This window comes from Cornus florida, unplaced genomic scaffold (assembly GCF_030987335.1).
Source record: "Cornus florida cultivar Cherokee Brave unplaced genomic scaffold, ASM3098733v1 CherokeeBrave_3.0.0_Hap2_Chr11, whole genome shotgun sequence".
Lineage (NCBI taxonomy): Eukaryota > Viridiplantae > Streptophyta > Magnoliopsida > Cornales > Cornaceae > Cornus > Cornus florida.
This window is the reverse complement of record NW_026775581.1, coordinates 136,871,803-136,890,631: the sequence shown is the minus strand read 5'-3', so window position 1 is coordinate 136,890,631 and position 18,829 is coordinate 136,871,803. Positions and strand designations below refer to the sequence as shown.

Sequence of the window (18,829 nt, the reverse complement as noted above, 5' to 3'; positions counted from 1 at the left end):
TATTTTCACTAATGCAGAGTTCCCATTTGTTTATATATCATAGTCCAAATTTTCTGTTGTCATATTTTATTTGGATGTAATAATTTAAAGAAAATGAAAAAAAAAAAAAAAAAAAAAATTATAGCACGCATTCGGGGTCTATCAGGACAACATTTTTTGGAGGACAATATACGATGTCCTCCAACTGTAAGACTTTTAAAACATTTCAAAAATTTGTAAGACTTTTAAGAGTTCCACGTTTCAAAATTTTAAGTTTTTAAGAAGAACCAACTGTAAGGATTTTAAAACATTACAGCAAAGGACAAGGTGAGGGTGATGTTTGATGGTTGAGGAGATTTTCCTATTTAAATATAACTTCACAATGGAAGGACACTTTCGTCCATTTATCCATAGCTCCGGATATTTTTCGATTTTAAATATAGATGGAAGGACACTTTCGTCAATTTATCATGCAACAAACGGTTCCTCACCCTTTGGCGGTTTACGATTTGTTTGGTAAGTTGGGGTACTCCCGGGGTAAAATGACAAAAATTAATATTACAAGATGTTTTGTGATTTAATCCCTATATTCATTTTTGGTACAATACTTAAAAGAATTCTGTACGACTGCCTAATTTTTTATTTTTTTTAATTACATGTAATAAATATAAGATTGATGTTGTAACTTATAAGATTGAGGAGGGTGCTGTCTCCTCCTGAAGTGCCCTTATAACATGCCTGAATTACGTTTTACAATAAATTATGACACATTTGTCTTCCTACACCAATTATGACACTGGTTACGTGATAATGTGTTTGAATTTGGTTATTAAAGGTTTTGCGGCAATTCCAGACAAGTTCCACTTGTATTAAAGCATGTAGTTATTTAATTTCATTAGATAAAGTCCAACAAAAAATTCTTTACCAAAACCATAAAATTGCAACAGTGGGATACTTGCAAAATTCACGGATAATTAAAATATCTTAATTAAGACATGCCTTTGTTTACAACCATTAGTACTATTCCCATTGCCAAAAAAAAACAAAACACAACAGAGAGTGAGACACTGAAATCCACATATACGAAGATGATGGTACATGAACTTAACTCTTCTGGTTGTTCTCCAGTTCCTTCTTCAGCTGCAGAGAGAAATCATCAGTGACATCATCATCATCCCAGTCATCTTCCCATTGCTGTGTTATTTCTTTTCCCTCGATCTCATCCCACTCTGCCATAGTCAATGCACTAATCAGGTCACAGGACAGCACAACAAATTTCTTACATTTCAAGGAGCAATAATAATAAGGAATCCCTTGTGGAAAAAACAAAAAACATTGGAAGCGCAATACGACCAAGGGCTTAGCCCAAGTGATATCCGCCTTCTAAATGGAAGGTTGAGAGTTCGCCTAAATGGAACAAATGAGTATGTGTGTACGACTTACCTACCAAAGTACAAAAGAAAAGATGAGAATGATAATGCTAAGGGAAAGGTTATGCCAAAATTAATGTGCATCAAGATAGTAAGGAAAGTCACAGTTACATGTGAACTAATCGAAGTTATTCCTTTTGACTAAACAGCATGATGAAACAGATTTAATGGCCGATTCCAAATACTTAACACGATATTGAGTTGAGTCGAACGGAAAAGCATCTCTTTTTGTGAGGCTTCTCCAAGGACTACTCCAATAAAAGGAATTACCCAATAGTAATACAGACCTAATTTATAATATTGCGTAGAAAGTGACTGCTCTGAGATATGAACCTCCATTCTTTAGCTTAACAGCTTGAGTATTTTTTTTATATACTAAGCAATAGATCCATCCCCCAAGAACTGCCAGCATATTTACCATCACATTTTATTTCACGATAAACCCTTAGTATTTATTTATTTATTTTCGAGGCTTGTCATTCCTTTCAAGCAAAACCCCAAACAATTTCATGAAAACATGATTCTGCATCCCTTTCACAGCCTCCATGCAAAACCCCAAACAATTTCATTACTCCATGAAACTTGTAAAGTGGCCCTCCAACCCCAACAAACACCCATCCACCCACACACTCAAAGTCAGAACCACAAATGCACAGACATACAAGCATCTTAGTTAACATCCAAATTATCCATGCAGTATAATCACCAACCAACAGAAAAATTCACAAGCCAGAAAAATAAACACTGCCACAATGTTCCTCAACTAGAAACTTCTCAAATAATATGGCCTTATCACTCTAGTAAAGGAGTTTTACTTTTGCCTCAGTATTTATTAGGCAAAGAAGAATCCAAATCTAAATCATTTACTAAACACGAAACACAAATCACACTACTTAATATTACTTAAAAAACTATGCCAAGAAGGATATTTGATTTATGGAGTAATTTTAATTGCAGGGCATTCTAGTTTCTTTTGCAAAGCTAGAACTTTACAGAGCCCAAATGAATTCAGTAATTTTATTGGTAAGTCAGTAATGTTTGTTTGTGAAGTAAAGATCTTACACTTTTGACTCGGCAATTATTTGGTTCAACAAGTGAAATCACATGTTATTGAACCCAACTCAAACTCCGATCCCCTTCCTTTCCTCTCCTAATGTCGTGGGTGGCAGGAGCGGATGAAGGGAGCATGTCTCCACTGTTTGGTAAAAAAGGAGAGTTAGAGGAAGGGAGAGATTGATGGATGAGCCCTCCCTCCAAAATTAAATGGAATAGAGGATGGAAGAGACGGATAAGTATATATTATATATAAAGTGACATCATTACTTTTCCTCATTTTTGCAAAATTATAAAACGAGGGTAAAGTAGTAAAAAAATATAAAGATATCTTTCCCTTCCCTCTTACCTCTTACCAAACAATATGAAAGGTGTCACCTCCTCTGGATCTTTCCATCTACTTTTTCATCCTTTGTACAAATAACACATAAAAGAAAGAAATGCCTCTAATTATAAAATGGGGGTAAGTGCAAAAAACACCCTTGAATTATACATTTCATAGCACTTTTAGCCCCTATTTAAAAAGGTGTGCAAACAACACCCCTATTCTTTTCAATTTGTGCGAAAACACCCCTCAATTAATATGATACCCATTTTACCCTTTTACTCTTCCAAAAATACCCCTACCAAACCTCCTCCTCCTTCTTCTTGTGTGTGTTTTCTCTTGCTTCCGCTCACTCCCCTTCACTACCTTCATCTTTCTCTCTCGTACAGATGACCCGGTTCCCAAATGTGGTTGCCTTCGTCGCCGAAACCTCCGGCTGGGCTCAAGATGACAAAACAGCAGTCATTGAAGAAGAAGCAGAGGTCAGCTGGGAAAACAGTGATGTGGGTGAGAGTGGCGATTGGGAAAGGCGGAAGCGAAGATGAAGCAGGGGCGGTGGTGGAGGCGGTTGGGGACGCCACAGAGAGCGGCGGAGAAGAAGAGTTTGTGGAGCCACCTAAAGAGGTAAGGTCTTTGTTGGGAACTTGCCATATGATGTTGATGGTGAGAAATTGGCTGAGATTTTCAATCAGGTGGGTGTTGTTGAGATTGCAGAGGTAATGATCTTTGCATTTGATTGTGAAAATTTGTCCTTTTTGGGTTTTGAAGGGATTTTTTATATTTGGGATTTTTTTTTTTTTTTTTTTTTTGTGATGATTTTGGGACTTGAAGGAATTTTTGATATTTGGGTATGTGGTGGTGGTGGTGATGTTTTTTTTTTTTTTCTTCTAGGTTATTTACAATAGGGAAACTGATCGGAGTTGTGGGTTTGCATTCGTGACTATGAATACTGTTGAATAAGCTGTGGATATGTTCCACCGTTTTGTAAGTTTTTTTTTTTTTTTTTTTTCCCACTTACCATTATATATGCATAGATATACACTTTATTGTGAGAAGGTTAGTTGATTAATTTGCGGTTAGTTTTTGTATATTGGAAGGATAGTGCTTGGTGCTTGATAAAGCACACACAATGATGACGCCTACTGGGTCTGCCTTGAGCTTCTCGGTCTCTTGGTTCGTCGCTGCAAGTTGGTCTGAAATCTGAATAGAAGGAAGCCAGCCGGAGATGGATCTCGCCGTCCTCAGGAAGCCATTGTTCAGAGACTGAGCATCAACTACCCAACGGTAGTGACCAAGCTGCTGTATGAAGCTGAACTAGAGCCAACAATTCTCCTAGCCCACCGGAACAGTCTCATAGCTCACCGGACTATATCTCAATGAAATGGAAGCTCACCGTCGTAGCTCGCCGGTTTTAATGGACACTTGAACTAGGCACGTCATCACCGGAGTGGGTCTTGACAACCACCAAGATGATGAAGAAGAAGGGCCAAACCCTTTTTAGTCATTTCACAAAATATGTATTTTTTATATATATTATAAAATGTGTTGCTAAGAGCATTTTAGTCCAATTTTTATAAATAGAACCTATTTGCACAAATGTCATAGTTTAGGGGTGTTTTTTGCACGGGAGGGGTGCAATATGCACTATAAGCATACTATAGGGGTGTTTTTTGCACTTGACCCTTATAAAATGCCTAGAGAAATACGATACCACAAATTAACCAGTTACATAAAAGAATGTGTTATTGTCATTATCAAGATTCATGGCTCCCTGAAATTTGGTCTCAACCTTCTTGTTCCACCACACCTCACTCTTCCTCCCCAAAACAGGCAAACACACAAGGTTAAAAAAAAAAAAAAAAAAAAAAGGCAAACACACTAGTGCAAAAATATCATATTGTTCCAAACATTTCATTGAACGAAAATCAGTGATAGGGTAATTAATTTCATACAGAACAGGTCCATGGATATACGTCTTGCAGTCACACAACCAGATATATTTTGTCAATAAATCTTCAATGCTAAAAGGGGAAAACCCCAAAATCACTATTCCGGATAGCAATTAGGTAAGAATCATATGAATTCCTTGTAAAGGACAGAGTAAAACATCAAGTAATTTTTTTTTTTTTTTTTGACAAGTCAGAGTAAAACATCAAGTATAACACAATTAGCTTCTTTATTCGGAACAAACATTGAATCAACCACATAGATACTAACGCATAAACACCGGAAAACTATATGACCTCAATCAATGATAATGTCCACCGTAGAGCACAATGTTCAGTAAATTAAATCCCCAAACTCAAAGAAAGAGAGACCAAAAAGATACCTTCATTAATCTCAAACTCTTCAAACTCGTCGTCATCTTCGAATAAATCTACCTTTGGATCTTCAGAGGCTACCTTAGGTTCCTTCTCCATCTTCCCAGCTCTCAACGGTACCTGCACTGATCACCAAACAACTAAACAATCAACTATGCATTTCGTTATAGAGAATGAGAGAACAAACATAAATCTCCACAGTAAACCCTAACCGACTTTACTCTCTTATTACACCCTAAGTTTTCAAAACCCAAACCCTAGCTAGTGCAAACCACAAAGGAATGATTGATGACTATATATATACATATACGCAGGCGCACACACCAATATCTGCTGTAATAAAAGAAAATTAGAGTATAATACTAACACTGAAGGAGAATCAGAGAGCGTTCCAATGGTGTTTCGTTGTATACTTGTATGTCCCTTGAATGTATAATATATATCGGTTAAAATTAGGGGTGTAAGGCCTGCCCAGCCAAGCCCAATCCAAACCCAACCTCAACCCGATTTTGTGTTGGGTTGGGCCAACCCGATTTAATCCAAGCCTGTGTCAACACGTGAGACCCAATCCGAATATTCACGGGTGGGGTATACAGGTCAACCCTTTATTTTTTCCTCCTCTTTTTCCATATTTGATTTTTTTTTTTAATTTTAAATATCATTGCAAAGGCAGAATATGTATGCAGTACTGATATTTTTTAGTATTGAAAAGGTAGAGTGTATTACTTACCATTGAAATATAATAAAAACATAATAAGATGACATAAGTACAATAAAAAAAAAATTTAAAGAAAAGGTTCAAAACATGCTTTGCCCACGAACCCGAAAGTAAATATTTTGTAGATTCGGTAGCTTAATCTCTTTCTCCTACCTGTAGTACACATATTCACCACAATTGATACTTAAAAAATATATATATAGCTTAATCTTAACCGTCCAGTATTGCATCTAAAGGTTCTCATCAAACCCTAAAAACATTCGGCCCCTCTTTCTTCTCTCCCAAATAAAAAAATAAATAAAAAGATTTGAAATCTTCAATTTGAGTTTCAAAAATAATTGACCAAATTATTATTATTATTATTATTATTTTCACCACCACCCCCTAAACACACAATTAAAGCCAAATAACATAACCACTTATCTGCATCATTTAATACTCTTCACCATTAATCAATTTATTAAAAAAAATATCACAACCAAATAACACCCTTTGTCTACAACATTTTTTTTTCCATCACCCATTCCCAACCACACCATCACAGCCAAACAACCCAAATTGAAGATAAACAATGGCAGTGGAGGCAGAAGTGGAGAAGGAAGACAGCGGCAGCAGAGGTGGAGGAGGAAAATAGCGGCACGTGGTGGTGGGTTTTTTTTTTTTTGGGAGTGTCCGGTTGAGATTGGGTTAGAACAGTTCTAACCCGAGACCAACCCAAATTGGGCCCAGGTTGAGAATTTTCAACCCAATCCCAACCCACACTTTTAAAAATGCAAGCCCAACCAAAAAAATTTCAGGTTAGGCTGGGCTAACCTGCTCAACTTATACTCCAAGTTAAAATCATAAAACCCCCCTTACAAAATCTATTGACTAATTCTCTCAACTAAAGAAAATATCACATTATCCCCTAATCTTTTTTAAAAACTATCACATCACCCCATTATGTTAAGTGGCCATCTAAAACTAACTGGAGAAAAGCATGTGAGAGTCACGTGCATACTAGTCTGATCATATTGCCCTTTTAATTACATAATGACTAAACTGCCCTAGTAACACTTTTAGTTTGCACGTGTCTTAGTCAAATATGTTGCAGCACTGAACATCCACCAAATCCTTCTTTATTCTTCTTCATCGTCATCCTTTTCCCACTCTCATGGCACATAACACAAAACAACTACAATGCTTGGTCAATAATTGACAAAAAAAATGCTAGTGTTTGATCATTATTTTAAAGCAAAAATAGAAAAATTAGATAGAGAAGGAGAGGGTTTGGATTCAGATGCTGAGAAATTGACGATTCATGATTTGTTGGAGTGGACACAATTGTAGAATGGGAATTCAGACACTGATGGTGACGGTTCCACCACCATTACCACCACCAATTACCTATTTATTCAAAATCAATCATCAACCACGAGTCACATACAATCCCTATAGCAGAACCGATTGACTTCGCTGGATTCGGTCATAGTCGGAGGCAAAATTAACAAGGCAGCAGAGGTACTGGAAAAAGAATATGGAGAACAACAATGCCAGCAACGGCTGATATATCTATGCTTCAAATATTCTTCTATCTCTCTAAACATGCCTATTAGAACCCTAATTTGAGATTTGTCGGCATCGATGGCTGTTTCCTATGCAAAGAAAAGGCCGAATGATTTGTGAGGCAGAGTTGACGGTGTTGCTAGAGGCGTCACTTAGCCAGAACACCGGCAACGGCGAGATCTTCGACATGAAGGTTGTCGTTTTACCCCGATTTCGTTAGTTTGCCGTCTTAAACTAGTGGTGGTTGGTGGTAGCGGTACATGTTGGTGGTGGTTTATTATCTGAAATACATAATTATGGAGGTGTTGGCACCACCGATCGTGGTGGTTGTGCCTTCAATTTTGTAGGTGGTGGTGGAAATAGGGTGGGGATGGTAGCGGTGCTATACGATGCAGAAACAAGAGATTATATATTTATATATATATACTATCATTTAAATGACTCAAATAACCCTTATATAAACCACATAGTATTATATTTTATGGGTATATATGTCTCAAGGGATAAGTTTTCCCATATATATATATATATATATATTATATATAAGTTTTATATCACTTGGACGAAAAGGTGTGAAAAAAAAATCTATTAATGGAAATTTTGATTTTTGTGGTAGGACATAATTGTCATTTAAAAAAATCACATTTAAATTTTAAATTAATATTATACTCTAAAGGTCATTTTTGTCAATTTGTAATAAGTTAACGGTTTTGTCAGTAAAAAGTGACAATATGATAGTTTTTATTAGTTCATGAGGTTTTTTGTTAATTGAGGGGGTTATTTGTCGCTTTTGGAGACAATAGAGGAGTTTTATGATTTGAAAGCATCTCCAAAGGCTCTCCGAATTTGCCACATCAGTATTTTTTACATGCCACGTCAGCATTTCCTATAACACGTCAGCGTTTTAGAGTTTCCAAAGTTTAGTTATCGCATGTACTCTAATGGTGCATTTTTATTCACCAAAAATATTAATATTAAAATATTTTTAAAATTTTTAATAAAATTTATTTTTTAACTTTTCCCTAACGGCTATATTTATTGTATAATATTTTATTTTGAAACAAATAATTAAATTGTTTGTTGATTAAATTATTTAGCCAATATGTATGAAATCTTGTAAACAATACAATATCTAATATTTTTAACAAAAAAAAAAAATACAATATCTAATATCATTTGATTTATTAATTTATACGGAAAACAAAGACTGATTTTTTTTTTTTAATTAAAAAATCATTTTTAAAATAAATTTTAATTTGTTAGGGAAAACAAATAAAAATAAAATTGTTTGGTTAGCCAATATAGCCGTTAAGGCACTGTTTCGATCAGCCAAATAGTACCTAAAACGACTATAATGTCAATAGGAACATGGAAAATTTTAAAAAGGAAAAAAAAATAATTTTTTTAAAAATTTTAAAAATTTTTATTTTTTTTTGCCCAAAAAAGCCTTTTAAGGCACTGTTTGTGTCAGCCAAACAGTGTCTTAAAGGCTCTTTGGTTCAATTATTTTGAGGGAAAAAAAAAAAAAAAAAAGAGAGACCAAAGAAGCCAAAAATCTAAATTTTAGCTATTATTTCAGCCAAATATGCCCTTAGGAACAGTGTTCTGGATTGGTACCGTGTTGGCCTGAATTTAAAAAATAAAAGAAAACAAAAGTGAGCCCACAGAAAGTGTGCCATAATCGCTTTCAGGGTCGCCCTTTTTAGCGACCTGCTTGGCGGCCCAAATTTTGTGGTCCACAAAATCGATAGCCCATTAGAGCAAGTGGTCTCCAAATTTTGGGCCAAATACGCTAAAAGCAGCACCAATGGAGCTGGTCATAGCCCATAATATACATATATCCTTGATATTTTTATTACTCGAAAACCAAAAATTATAGACGTGCTTAATTAATACGAGTAACTTTTTCGTTAGTACTACATATTTCGATATGAATTGAGTTAGTAATGCTATTTTAAAAAATTTCATGTGAAAAATTATGAGAAACTTGACTCCAAAAACGTAGTGAAAATGAAAACAATTTGACTAGTGATTACAAAAATAATTACTAGTGATTACAAAAATAATTATTGAGTATATAAATTTAAATAATTATTAGAGTATTTGATAATTTACCAACCAACAAAATATTTTTTTTAAAAGTACATGTATCGACTTCATAATACACACACCATTTAAATCAGAAGTGCGATTCGAAAACGAAACCCTTAAAGACCCAACCAATACATAAATTATAAAATCCCTTTTAATAATGTGTATTGACCTTTCCGAAAATAATAATTATTATTATAATAATGGGACTAACAATTGTAGCTTAACAGTCGTCCCCATTGGTTAAGGACACCCAACACGTAATGATTTTTTTTTTTTTTTTTCCTTTTGTCATAATTTTTTTTTTTTTTTTTTGGCTGGTTGACGATTTCTTCAACCAATCAGGGCGACTCATAAATACAAACCTCCTGTTCAGAACCCAATTTCAAAGCCACAGATTTGTGATCTAATCTGCTACCAAAAGTTCAAAACAAGAAATTGAAGATTATCCACTTGTCTGATTCGTCAAACCCACCAAGACCCACTATCAAAATCAGTTTTAATGTCTCTCTTTTCCCAAAGCAACTGAACAATATACTATCAATAATCACTTGCTTAATTTAATTCTTTAAAGAAATCAGAACCCAATGCCAGAATCCCCTTTTATGATCCAATGCTACCCAAATTAATGCACCAACCCAATCACTATAATCGTCATATCTTCCCCTTGCTCAGGTCCACCACTAATGTCAGAAGAACATGTTTGGATCCTATCTTCTAGAAGAGAGGTCCGAGTTCATCCACAGATGATAAACTGTCATGCCACAGTTTATGTTATCAGCGATCTGTTGTATGGTATTATTATTAAAAGGGAAAAACAACATTTGATTTATCAAAAATAACATTAAAACGAGATAAAAGAATTCACATTGATTATCATTTTTTACTCTACTAGTAAATTTACATAAACTTTCATACAAGGAGAGACCCACTCACCTCTCATTAGGTCCCAACTCACCTTCATTAGCCTCCTTTCTTCCTTTTTTTCTGATTGTTTATCTCCTGTACAAATTAAACATCTTCTCCTTCTACAGAGAAATCGGGCTCATCCGGCTTAAAGAACTTGGGCAACTTTAGGCTGGAAGAACCAGCATCAGCCCCGTGAAACTTCTGCTTTAACCCTCTTCTTGTATTTGCAGCGAACTTTGAAGCCAAAATTGTAGCTCCAAGATGCTGAAAACGAGTTGCATTATCCATCGATGAACTCTCACCACTCCCATCATAGTAATTTCCATCAGTTGCCTCATCACTGTAGTCACTTTCCCCATCAGAGATTGGCATGTAGGGATGCTCGTGTAGAGCCAACTCCTTTACCAGCTTTCTCTTTCTGTACCTTCTCCATGCAGCTTGAATAAAGCAAGCACCCCATGTCCTCCACTGGTGAGAATAGTACCTGAATGCATGCTGGAGCTTCTTGCTGTGCAGACGCTTAAACTGATTCGCAAAAAATTTGAGGTCTTCAGCTTGAAGGGCGAAACCTTCAACTTCAGAAAGCGTTCTGACAGTTCGAGTTGAAGAAGGCAGGTTTAGACTTGAATTAGGCATCAAGGCCCATGTCAGTAATTCCTCGCCACAGAAGTCACCAGGTTCGAGGATAATGGAATTGAAGAATCCAGACCTTCCTCCATTGGTTGTGGAACTTTCCAGTTGTCCCCTAATAATAAACAGCATCTCATTTACTGGATCACCTTCTCGAACAATGTAGGTGCCTTGTGTACTCAAGGATGAGACAAGGCGTTCACATATGGCATCAAGAAGCTGTTCATCCATTTGTGAGAAGAATGGGACCTATAGAGTGGGAGAACATGAATTTCAAATGAGAAATAAAAAATAAAACTGTTTTCTGACATCTACAAACAGGAATGAAGTGCAACTCAAAATGCAGAAAGAAAACTGCTTCATAACATCTAAAAAAAAAAAAAATCAAAAATAAAAGAAAAACTCTATATGTCCAAATCTGATACTTTCAGATATATCTTAGAACAGCTGTCCCGCGGATGATCAACAAGGACCTGAGGCTGATACGTAATTTATTATTTATTAAAGATTTTACTATTGTGTAAAATATCTTCCATATCCTCAATAGATTCTTGATATTTCTCTAAAAATTTATTTGAGTTTTTATTTTCGTGAATAATTATAATACTACTATTGATTCTAGATGCCTGTCAGAATCCTATAATTAGTTAATAACGTGACGCCCTCGGTAGATTCAACACTGAAAGGAGCAAAACAGAGAGCTTTTTCATCAACCAACTACAAATATCCCCAAGTATAGCTAGAACATATTCATCACTTTTTTGTTAGACTTGGCAAGAAACTCATGCACCCATTTGCTCTAATGGGAACTTGAAACCCTCACCTTCCACTTTGGGAGGTAGAGGAAATACAACTAGGCTACAGCCCTAGGCGGTGATCATCTCTATAATTCTCACAGATAAAGAATAAATTAGTGTTACACTTACTTAGATCACTACTTTAAAACACTTGATACTAACTTAAAATTCTAATGTCCAAAAAGTAAAAGGAAACATAAGGTAATGCAAACAAAGAACATGAAATTAAGAAGGGAGGGGAGGGAGACCTCAAAATTAGGTTTCTGGTAGTCCAATAAATTTATTTACATGGAAGTCTAATCATTTTAGTAGACGTACATGTCTGCCAATTGCATTTCACACAACTAACAGTACTAAAAAGTAAAACCACAAAAAATATACTCAAATTTAAGTTCTATAGGCCGTAAGCATATCCTTAATGTATATCTATAAGCATATCAAACATAAGTATACCCAAAGAAACGTACACGGCGAACAAGCTTTAGACATAGATGCCTTTGAATTTCACGACGGAGATCCAAGGGTAAGGACTGCAAAATAGATTCTTCATCAACTCCTCTTGTGGCGAACCACTTATATTGAACAAAACGCCGAACACGTTCTTGCAATTCCAGAGGTAATTGACGGTGCTTCATCCATTCCTCGGTGTCTCTTCGCTTGATCCTCCATTGTTCAATTCTCAACGACATAGATTGCAAATATTTCTTCAGATAGAAAGGGGGCAAAATCAGTATCAGCATTTGAAACTATTGATAAGATTTTCAAAGGCTATGAATAGTGTTGTCACGTACTAACCCATCATAAATTTGAAAGAGATAATCAATGAATCCTTTGCTAACTATTTGCAAAAATTCTCTTTTTTGGTTGAATTCATTGTTAATACTTTTATTTATATATCAGAGATATATTGAAATGTATGATACAGTAATAACCTCCAATGAATGAGTTCTTTCGCATTTATCAATTAACGTCATAATGTATTGACCATTACAATGTTATTATCAATTTCTAAATCCTCGCATGCAATATCAAATGAAATCTTCAAAAGCAAACTAAAGAAAATGCAATACCATGTCTTTATTTATGCTCAAAAGACATAATTCTTGACTGTTTATGTAGCTAGTTACATCCATATTCGAACCTGTAATTAGATCTCTTAGATTTGATCATGTTAGTTGACTACAACAAAAAAAGACACAAAGTTTTTCCATTCACCATAGTACAACTTAACTCAATTCAAGAAAGCCATTTTCCCAGTTGCCTACATGAATCTTCTTTTACAATTCCACTCTATCCAAGGCCATAGCATCAGTTAACCTAATAAATCTTTGACACTTTCATTATATATCATGGACACTTTCCTTTGGATCATTCAGTGTTTGTGAGTGGAGTAGGTACTTTTAGGCTTCCATAATATATATTTATTCTCTAAGAAAAATAGCTACTGAATCACTTCTAACTTTTGCTCAAAGTTTTCAATTTTCTTGTAATATTATAATCTCTCTCTCTTTTTTTTTTTTTTTTTTTTTTTCAGAAAGGAAGTAATTTCTCACAAACTTGCACCTAGTTTCACATAACTAAATGAATTTTTTCAGGGTCAATTGCTGGTGCTTGCTCTTTAACAACGTTGCTTTCCAAATTGGTGGCAGTACCATTTTACTTTAGAATAAACAACTCAGTTAGCTATCATGAACACTTCCCTCTAAAACATAAAGTCTTCTTGACCGGTGTGGTCCCACAGTCTTAGTTTTACGCTTTCACAATATTTTATTTCTTCTCTGGCTAAGCATAGTTACCACATCAGTTTACTTCTAGATCAAATGGCAAATCAAACTCACAATTTCCTTCTAATTTTTGTTCTTTCCATTATTCAGAAAAAAAAAAAAAAAAAAGTGATTTCTCACAAATTTTACGCACAGTTTCACTTTAGATTAATAACAATTTTCAAGGTCAACTGCTGGCAGGCTTTTTAGACAATGCTAGTATCCAAATAGGCAGACTGTGGACATGCAAGGATATATGTCATATTGAGAAGTGTTCTAGAGGCAAAAAATTATCAGTTGCATATCATTTCAAAATATCTACTATCACACCAGCACTATCAACCTAAACAGATAATGATGATGATAATTCAAATGGAGGCTGGAAATATTACCTGCATCTGGCCTATCAACTGTGCGAATAGAATCAAACCCACAATGCATATGCAAATGCAAAATACTGTCTCTCCAAGATAAGTGCTTGTATTTATATTCTGTCCATATGAACTGCCAGACAGGTTATAAAGTTTCTTTTAGCATGAATACCAGATGAAGAATTTCGAACATAACCACCAATTATCAAACAACATTATTCATCAATAAGCAATAGATAAGAGAATAATACATCTAATATGATACCATCATCATCATCATCATCCTAGCCTTTATCCCATATGTTATAGTACACTAAAAAGGAATGTGTGGCTGCATCTAAAATGGTCAAAGCATGTGATCTTAGTTTATGTAGCTATTCTATAACAATGAAACAGATGGAGAACATTTTGAGTCTCAAGTTTGGACTGCAAAGGACATCGCTCTTCATCGAAATAGCAAGCAACACAATTTGTTATGCGTATGACATTTTACAGATCTTTAGGATAAAACAGACCAATGCAGATCAACTGAACACTCAACAAAAAATAATTAATTATGCACTTCCCAAGGGCCAACTGTCCCATGAAAGCCATAACTATACTGATAACGGAAACTATGTCATTGACATCATTTCATTGTCAAGGTACTTCTGACAATGCCTTATAAAGATTTAACTTGGACAGCATATATGCCCGTGTTACCACATATGAATAAAAATATAGCACATCTTCACATAGAATAGAGTAAAACTGATACAGTCCAACCTAGAAACTAGACCAATATTTCTACAAGGGACCCTCTGGTAATATGTTGCATGTAATAGCCTGAGCTGTGGCCTAACATAGAGTAACTGTGAACTAAGACAAGGGAAAAAAAAATCCAGAATGGGAGAAATCCCACCAACAGGCCAGTGGCCTAGCAGTATCAGCCTCTTACCTCCCAAAGGGAGGTAAGGGGTTCAAGTCTCAAAAGAGACAAGTGTGTGTGAGTACCAACTAGGAAAAAAAAAAATTCCAGAATGGGAGAAATCCTACCTTAAATTTCTTAAACCCCACCAAAGGCAATAAAGATACTTCTCAATGAAATGAGATGAAGCAACTTCGCTAGTAAAAGCATCTGCAAACATTCCAAACTTAAAAGTATCACCATTTTTGGCATCACAGTGCTCAACTACTTTTGTGGACTTCAGCCAATTTTCCCGTTTACTTTGTGTCAAACTGCTGCAATCCAGAAAACTCAGAATGCAGGGGGGGTTCTTTGTCTTCTCCTTTGCACACTCCATTCTCCAGCAAGAGTGCTGCCGTGCTATAGATGAGAGATACCATGAAGCTCCTAGCACCTGCAGCAACATTAGATGATGAAAAAAAAAAAAAACTGGTGCTCAGAAGTGCCCCATTCACAATATTACAAATTTTGCACAATCATGCAACTAAAAGTAGAAAAAAAGGCAATCATGTGACCCATAAAATAGTGGAAGGGATATTTTACATGACTGGCCAGCATGTAGAGAAGGAGATTGTATGCAGCTCCAGCCCAAGCGGTCTTAGCAACAACACCAGTAGACTTAACAATCTGCTGATTTAGAGGGAAAATGAGAAATAATCTAGGGACATATTGAATGAGAACAATAAGAGCAAGAGTGTTGTTGGTATGATCAGAGCTGGAATCTTTAGTTGCTGGTATTACAACCCAAATGACAATCTGCAGCACAAGAGGATGGAAGAAGTTGAAATCTGAACCATGAAGCAAACAAAGATGAAAACTGAAAAGCAACATCATACTCAACTTATTATTCCCTGATAATTCACAATCACATACTAGATGATGAAAACATTGAGTATATAATGACAATGCATAAGTAATTTACATACTGATTTTATTCCCTGTTTGCACAAATAACAAAGCATTCCCAATTTCATCAATTACCAAACCGACATGAAGCTAAATCCATTCCCTCATGTCATATAGGAGATAGAATCCTTACTTATGGCGGACAGTCCTTGGTGCTGATTTTGTGCACAAAAGAAAACAACAAAATTGACTTGCAGAATTCCCTAAATTTAAAAATTCTTATCCTCAGTCAATCACATCCTAAATTGTCCAAAAATTATAGGGAATGAAAAAAAAAAAAAAAAGTTCATCAGGATAAAAATTCGTTTTAAACATTTAAAAGCCTCCTAGATTTCCAGATAGAAAAATAGAAGTCCACAATTATCTTTTTTTAGTAGTACATATTAACATTGCAATGTACTACAAATTTTCTCAAGTATCATCGATTTTTTGGTATATAATTTAGGGTTTTGAATTTATCAATTCCCAACAGAGAAAGTAAATAGTAGTAGTAATTGATAAAGGAAAATTGTGTAGAACATAAGAGAAGAGAAGAGAAGTTGCCTGAGGCAAAGGAAGGGTAGCAGCCAGATCGATGATGAAATCCGATTTCAAGTAGCGGATGGCGATCTCACGGGGATTCATGACGAGCTCGCCCTTGCCAAAAACTTTAGAACTGGGGGCGACGAAGGCGGTGCGAAACTTGATGATCATGTGGAGCAGGTAAAAGAGATCTGTTAGGGTTCGGAGAAAAGTGATGCCGACACTGAGACCGGTGTGAGTGGTCATGCAAGCTGTTCCGCCTACATATGGGAGGAAGAAGTAGAGAGGGTCTATGAAGAGAGCGATGAGGGAGGCAATGAGGAAGGTGTAGTTCCATTTGGTGACGATGTCTTCGTTGGGGTCGAGGATTTGGTATCGCCATTGAAAGATAGAGGATATAGATTGGGGCTGCGAAGATGGTCGCCAGCTGGGGCGGAATTGGGACGACGGCTTCGTGAATATGCTATTCATCTTCCATGGCGGATTCCGATGGATTAATCGGATTCCGCTTAGAGAGAGTGTAGAGAGAGATAGAAAAGTGGGTCAGATTAATTATACAAAAAAAAAAAAAAAAAAGTAAGGCTGAAAAAACAAGATATGTAAGGCTGAAAAAACAAGATAATCATGATGATGATTCGATGAAGAAAGAGAATTGCAGAAGGGGAGGAGGTTGAGGTGTGAGAGGGAAGGAAGGCTTCTGGTTTAGGGCTTGGTTTTCGACCGTTGAGATTTTCGCGGGAAACGGGAGAAAGTGCGTGGACTTCGGCTGATGTAAATATGTAATGTAACGGGTGGCATAAAGGGCGCCAAATTAGGGATATTGTAAAAAGTTTTCGGTTCACAAATTGATATAGCGTTAAATTATACTTCTGTAACAAATTAAACGCCACTTGGATAGAATAGAGGTAGTAAGATATTTCAAGTAAAGTGTAATAAATGCTTCTCTTTAGCCTTTTAGATTCGAAAGGTAAAAAATAATAATAATAAAAAAAAAAAATTTATGGTTTTTTTTTTTATGTGCACAAAATCCCTTACCGTTTGTTTTGGTGAGATAAATTGGCATCCAGTGGCGATGGTGTAGGAGGCTCCGTGACTGCAACAGGCCTGACTTGCTTCTTGAGTTCATTAATCTCATTCTGTGTGGTGCGAACTCGGCGCCATTGTCAACCCGCCAACATTGTGTAGACAAACAAGCCACCCGTGATGATGGGTGAATAAGAGCAAATGTTATTACTTCAAGAATTCCAAAGTCACCAACAGCAAATGCATCCTATATATTCAATAATTACCATTCAATTAAAACCCAAATTATATAAAAGAAGAAATTAACAATTAAAAGCAGCAGCTATTAATTAATTTAAGTCGATCAATGAAATATTTATAAATTAAGTAGGAATTAATACTTGGATTGTGAGTGTTATACCTCACATTACATATAGAACAGAATAGACTTGCCTTTGAATTCAGACAGAAGGGTAATGTGAGTGGTGCAAGGGGAAGAGGAGCTGATTTGATATGCGAATAGTTTGATTTCGGAGTTTTTGTGGATTATATGAATAAGAAAAAGACGACTCGTCGAAGGAGACATATCGTCGTCGTTTAATTGGGTTGGACAAAACTGGGAGGAACAGAAACATGCAAGAACACGAGTACAGAAAATGAGAAATATAGTTGGTTTGAGAATTCAGGCCTGTTGCAGTCATGGAGCCTCCTACACCATCGCCACTGATGCCAAGATATAGGAGGGCAATTTTGGAATTTTCGTAAAAAGATTGGCCAAAATGGATGATTAAGGGGTAATTTGCAAGTTTTGTCCACCAAACAAATAATAATGAGGAGTTTTTTTGCACCTTTTGAATCTAATAAGAATATTTCTTACACTCAACCTAAATTTTAGTACTTCTTTTGTCCTATTTTAAAATGGGACGGATGTTAATCACAGTTTTGAAGGTGCCATTTAAAATAGAACGGAGATAGTAATTATTTAAAATTATGTACTCGAATCATTGTAAATTTGATAGATCAAAGCTTTTGGAAAATGCCTGTCTCAATGTATTTAATGAGCTCTTGACCATGGTCCATGCGAGTATTGAAATTCTGCCCCAGCTTGGTTTGGGGAAAAAAAATTGAGGGAGCCCAATTCCACTAGGGTCTGCATTTCCATATCAGGCCTCCCCATCATCATACCTCACCAGGCTTGACCCCTCCACACTGTGTCAGACGGCCAAGCAAAAATCTACTCCTTCCTGTTCTAAAATTAGGGGTGGCAAAGTTTGATACGGTCAACACGATTCAAATACGACACAAGTTAAACGAGTTTTGATTGACATAAATAAATATGGATCATAAACGGGTTGACATTATTAACCCGTTTAGTTAATCGTGTCGTGTTTAGGTTGAGGGGTTCAAGCCGTGTAATTCGTTTAACTATACGTGTCATAAGTAAATTCCTATTTAAGTTCCAAAATAACTATTAAAACTTGTATCCTATAATTTATTCTTTGGTAAATTAGAGATTATTTA

General features: G+C 35.7%; 3 protein-coding genes across 4 annotated transcripts; 1 reads left to right on the top strand and 2 right to left on the bottom strand.

The window, feature by feature from the left end:
• Positions 1–931: 931 nt before the first annotated feature.
• On the bottom strand, positions 932–5,550 carry LOC132284168 (protein DSS1 HOMOLOG ON CHROMOSOME V-like). Of its 2 annotated transcripts, none has more exons than XM_059786244.1 (3): positions 5,476–5,550; positions 5,117–5,233; positions 932–1,208 (listed from the first exon to the last, which is right to left on the bottom strand). In XM_059786244.1, the coding sequence occupies exons 2-3, from the start codon at positions 5,205–5,207 to the stop codon at positions 1,084–1,086; spliced, it is 216 nt and encodes a 71-aa protein (XP_059642227.1). In that variant the 5' UTR covers positions 5,208–5,233; positions 5,476–5,550; the 3' UTR covers positions 932–1,083. The 2 variants fall into 2 exon arrangements, with proteins under 2 accessions (XP_059642227.1, XP_059642228.1); XM_059786245.1 differs by having other exon boundaries at positions 5,117–5,228; positions 5,476–5,543.
• LOC132284167 (uncharacterized) lies at positions 2,985–3,852 on the top strand. The gene is made up of 2 exons (XM_059786243.1): positions 2,985–3,503; positions 3,679–3,852. The coding sequence occupies exons 1-2, from the start codon at positions 3,193–3,195 to the stop codon at positions 3,725–3,727; spliced, it is 360 nt and encodes a 119-aa protein (XP_059642226.1). The 5' UTR covers positions 2,985–3,192; the 3' UTR covers positions 3,728–3,852.
• A 4,766-nt stretch (positions 5,551–10,316) lies between the features above and the next one.
• On the bottom strand, positions 10,317–17,129 carry LOC132285996 (cyclic nucleotide-gated ion channel 18-like). The gene is made up of 6 exons (XM_059788248.1): positions 16,328–17,129; positions 15,422–15,634; positions 14,968–15,272; positions 13,954–14,065; positions 12,266–12,502; positions 10,317–11,250 (listed from the first exon to the last, which is right to left on the bottom strand). Exons 1-6 carry the CDS (start codon positions 16,775–16,777, stop codon positions 10,474–10,476), a joined length of 2,094 nt encoding a protein of 697 aa, XP_059644231.1. The 5' UTR covers positions 16,778–17,129; the 3' UTR covers positions 10,317–10,473.
• Positions 17,130–18,829: the final 1,700 nt, after the last annotated feature.

Coding starts and splice junctions, on each gene's coding strand:
- LOC132284168 (XM_059786244.1), bottom strand. CDS start 5,207: ATGGAGAAGGAACCTAAGGTAGCCTCTGAAGATCCAAAGGTAGATTTA. Junction 1,209..5,116: donor AGAGTTTGAGATTAATGAAG/GTATCTTTTTGG, acceptor TGACTATGGCAG/AGTGGGATGAGATCGAGGGA.
- LOC132284167 (XM_059786243.1), top strand. CDS start 3,193: ATGTGGTTGCCTTCGTCGCCGAAACCTCCGGCTGGGCTCAAGATGACA. Junction 3,504..3,678: donor GTGTTGTTGAGATTGCAGAG/GTAATGATCTTT, acceptor TTTTTCTTCTAG/GTTATTTACAATAGGGAAAC.
- LOC132285996 (XM_059788248.1), bottom strand. CDS start 16,777: ATGAATAGCATATTCACGAAGCCGTCGTCCCAATTCCGCCCCAGCTGG. Junction 15,635..16,327: donor CTACCCTTCCTTTGCCTCAG/GCAACTTCTCTT, acceptor CTTGTGCTGCAG/ATTGTCATTTGGGTTGTAAT. Junction 15,273..15,421: donor TCTACATGCTGGCCAGTCAT/GTAAAATATCCC, acceptor ATGTTGCTGCAG/GTGCTAGGAGCTTCATGGTA.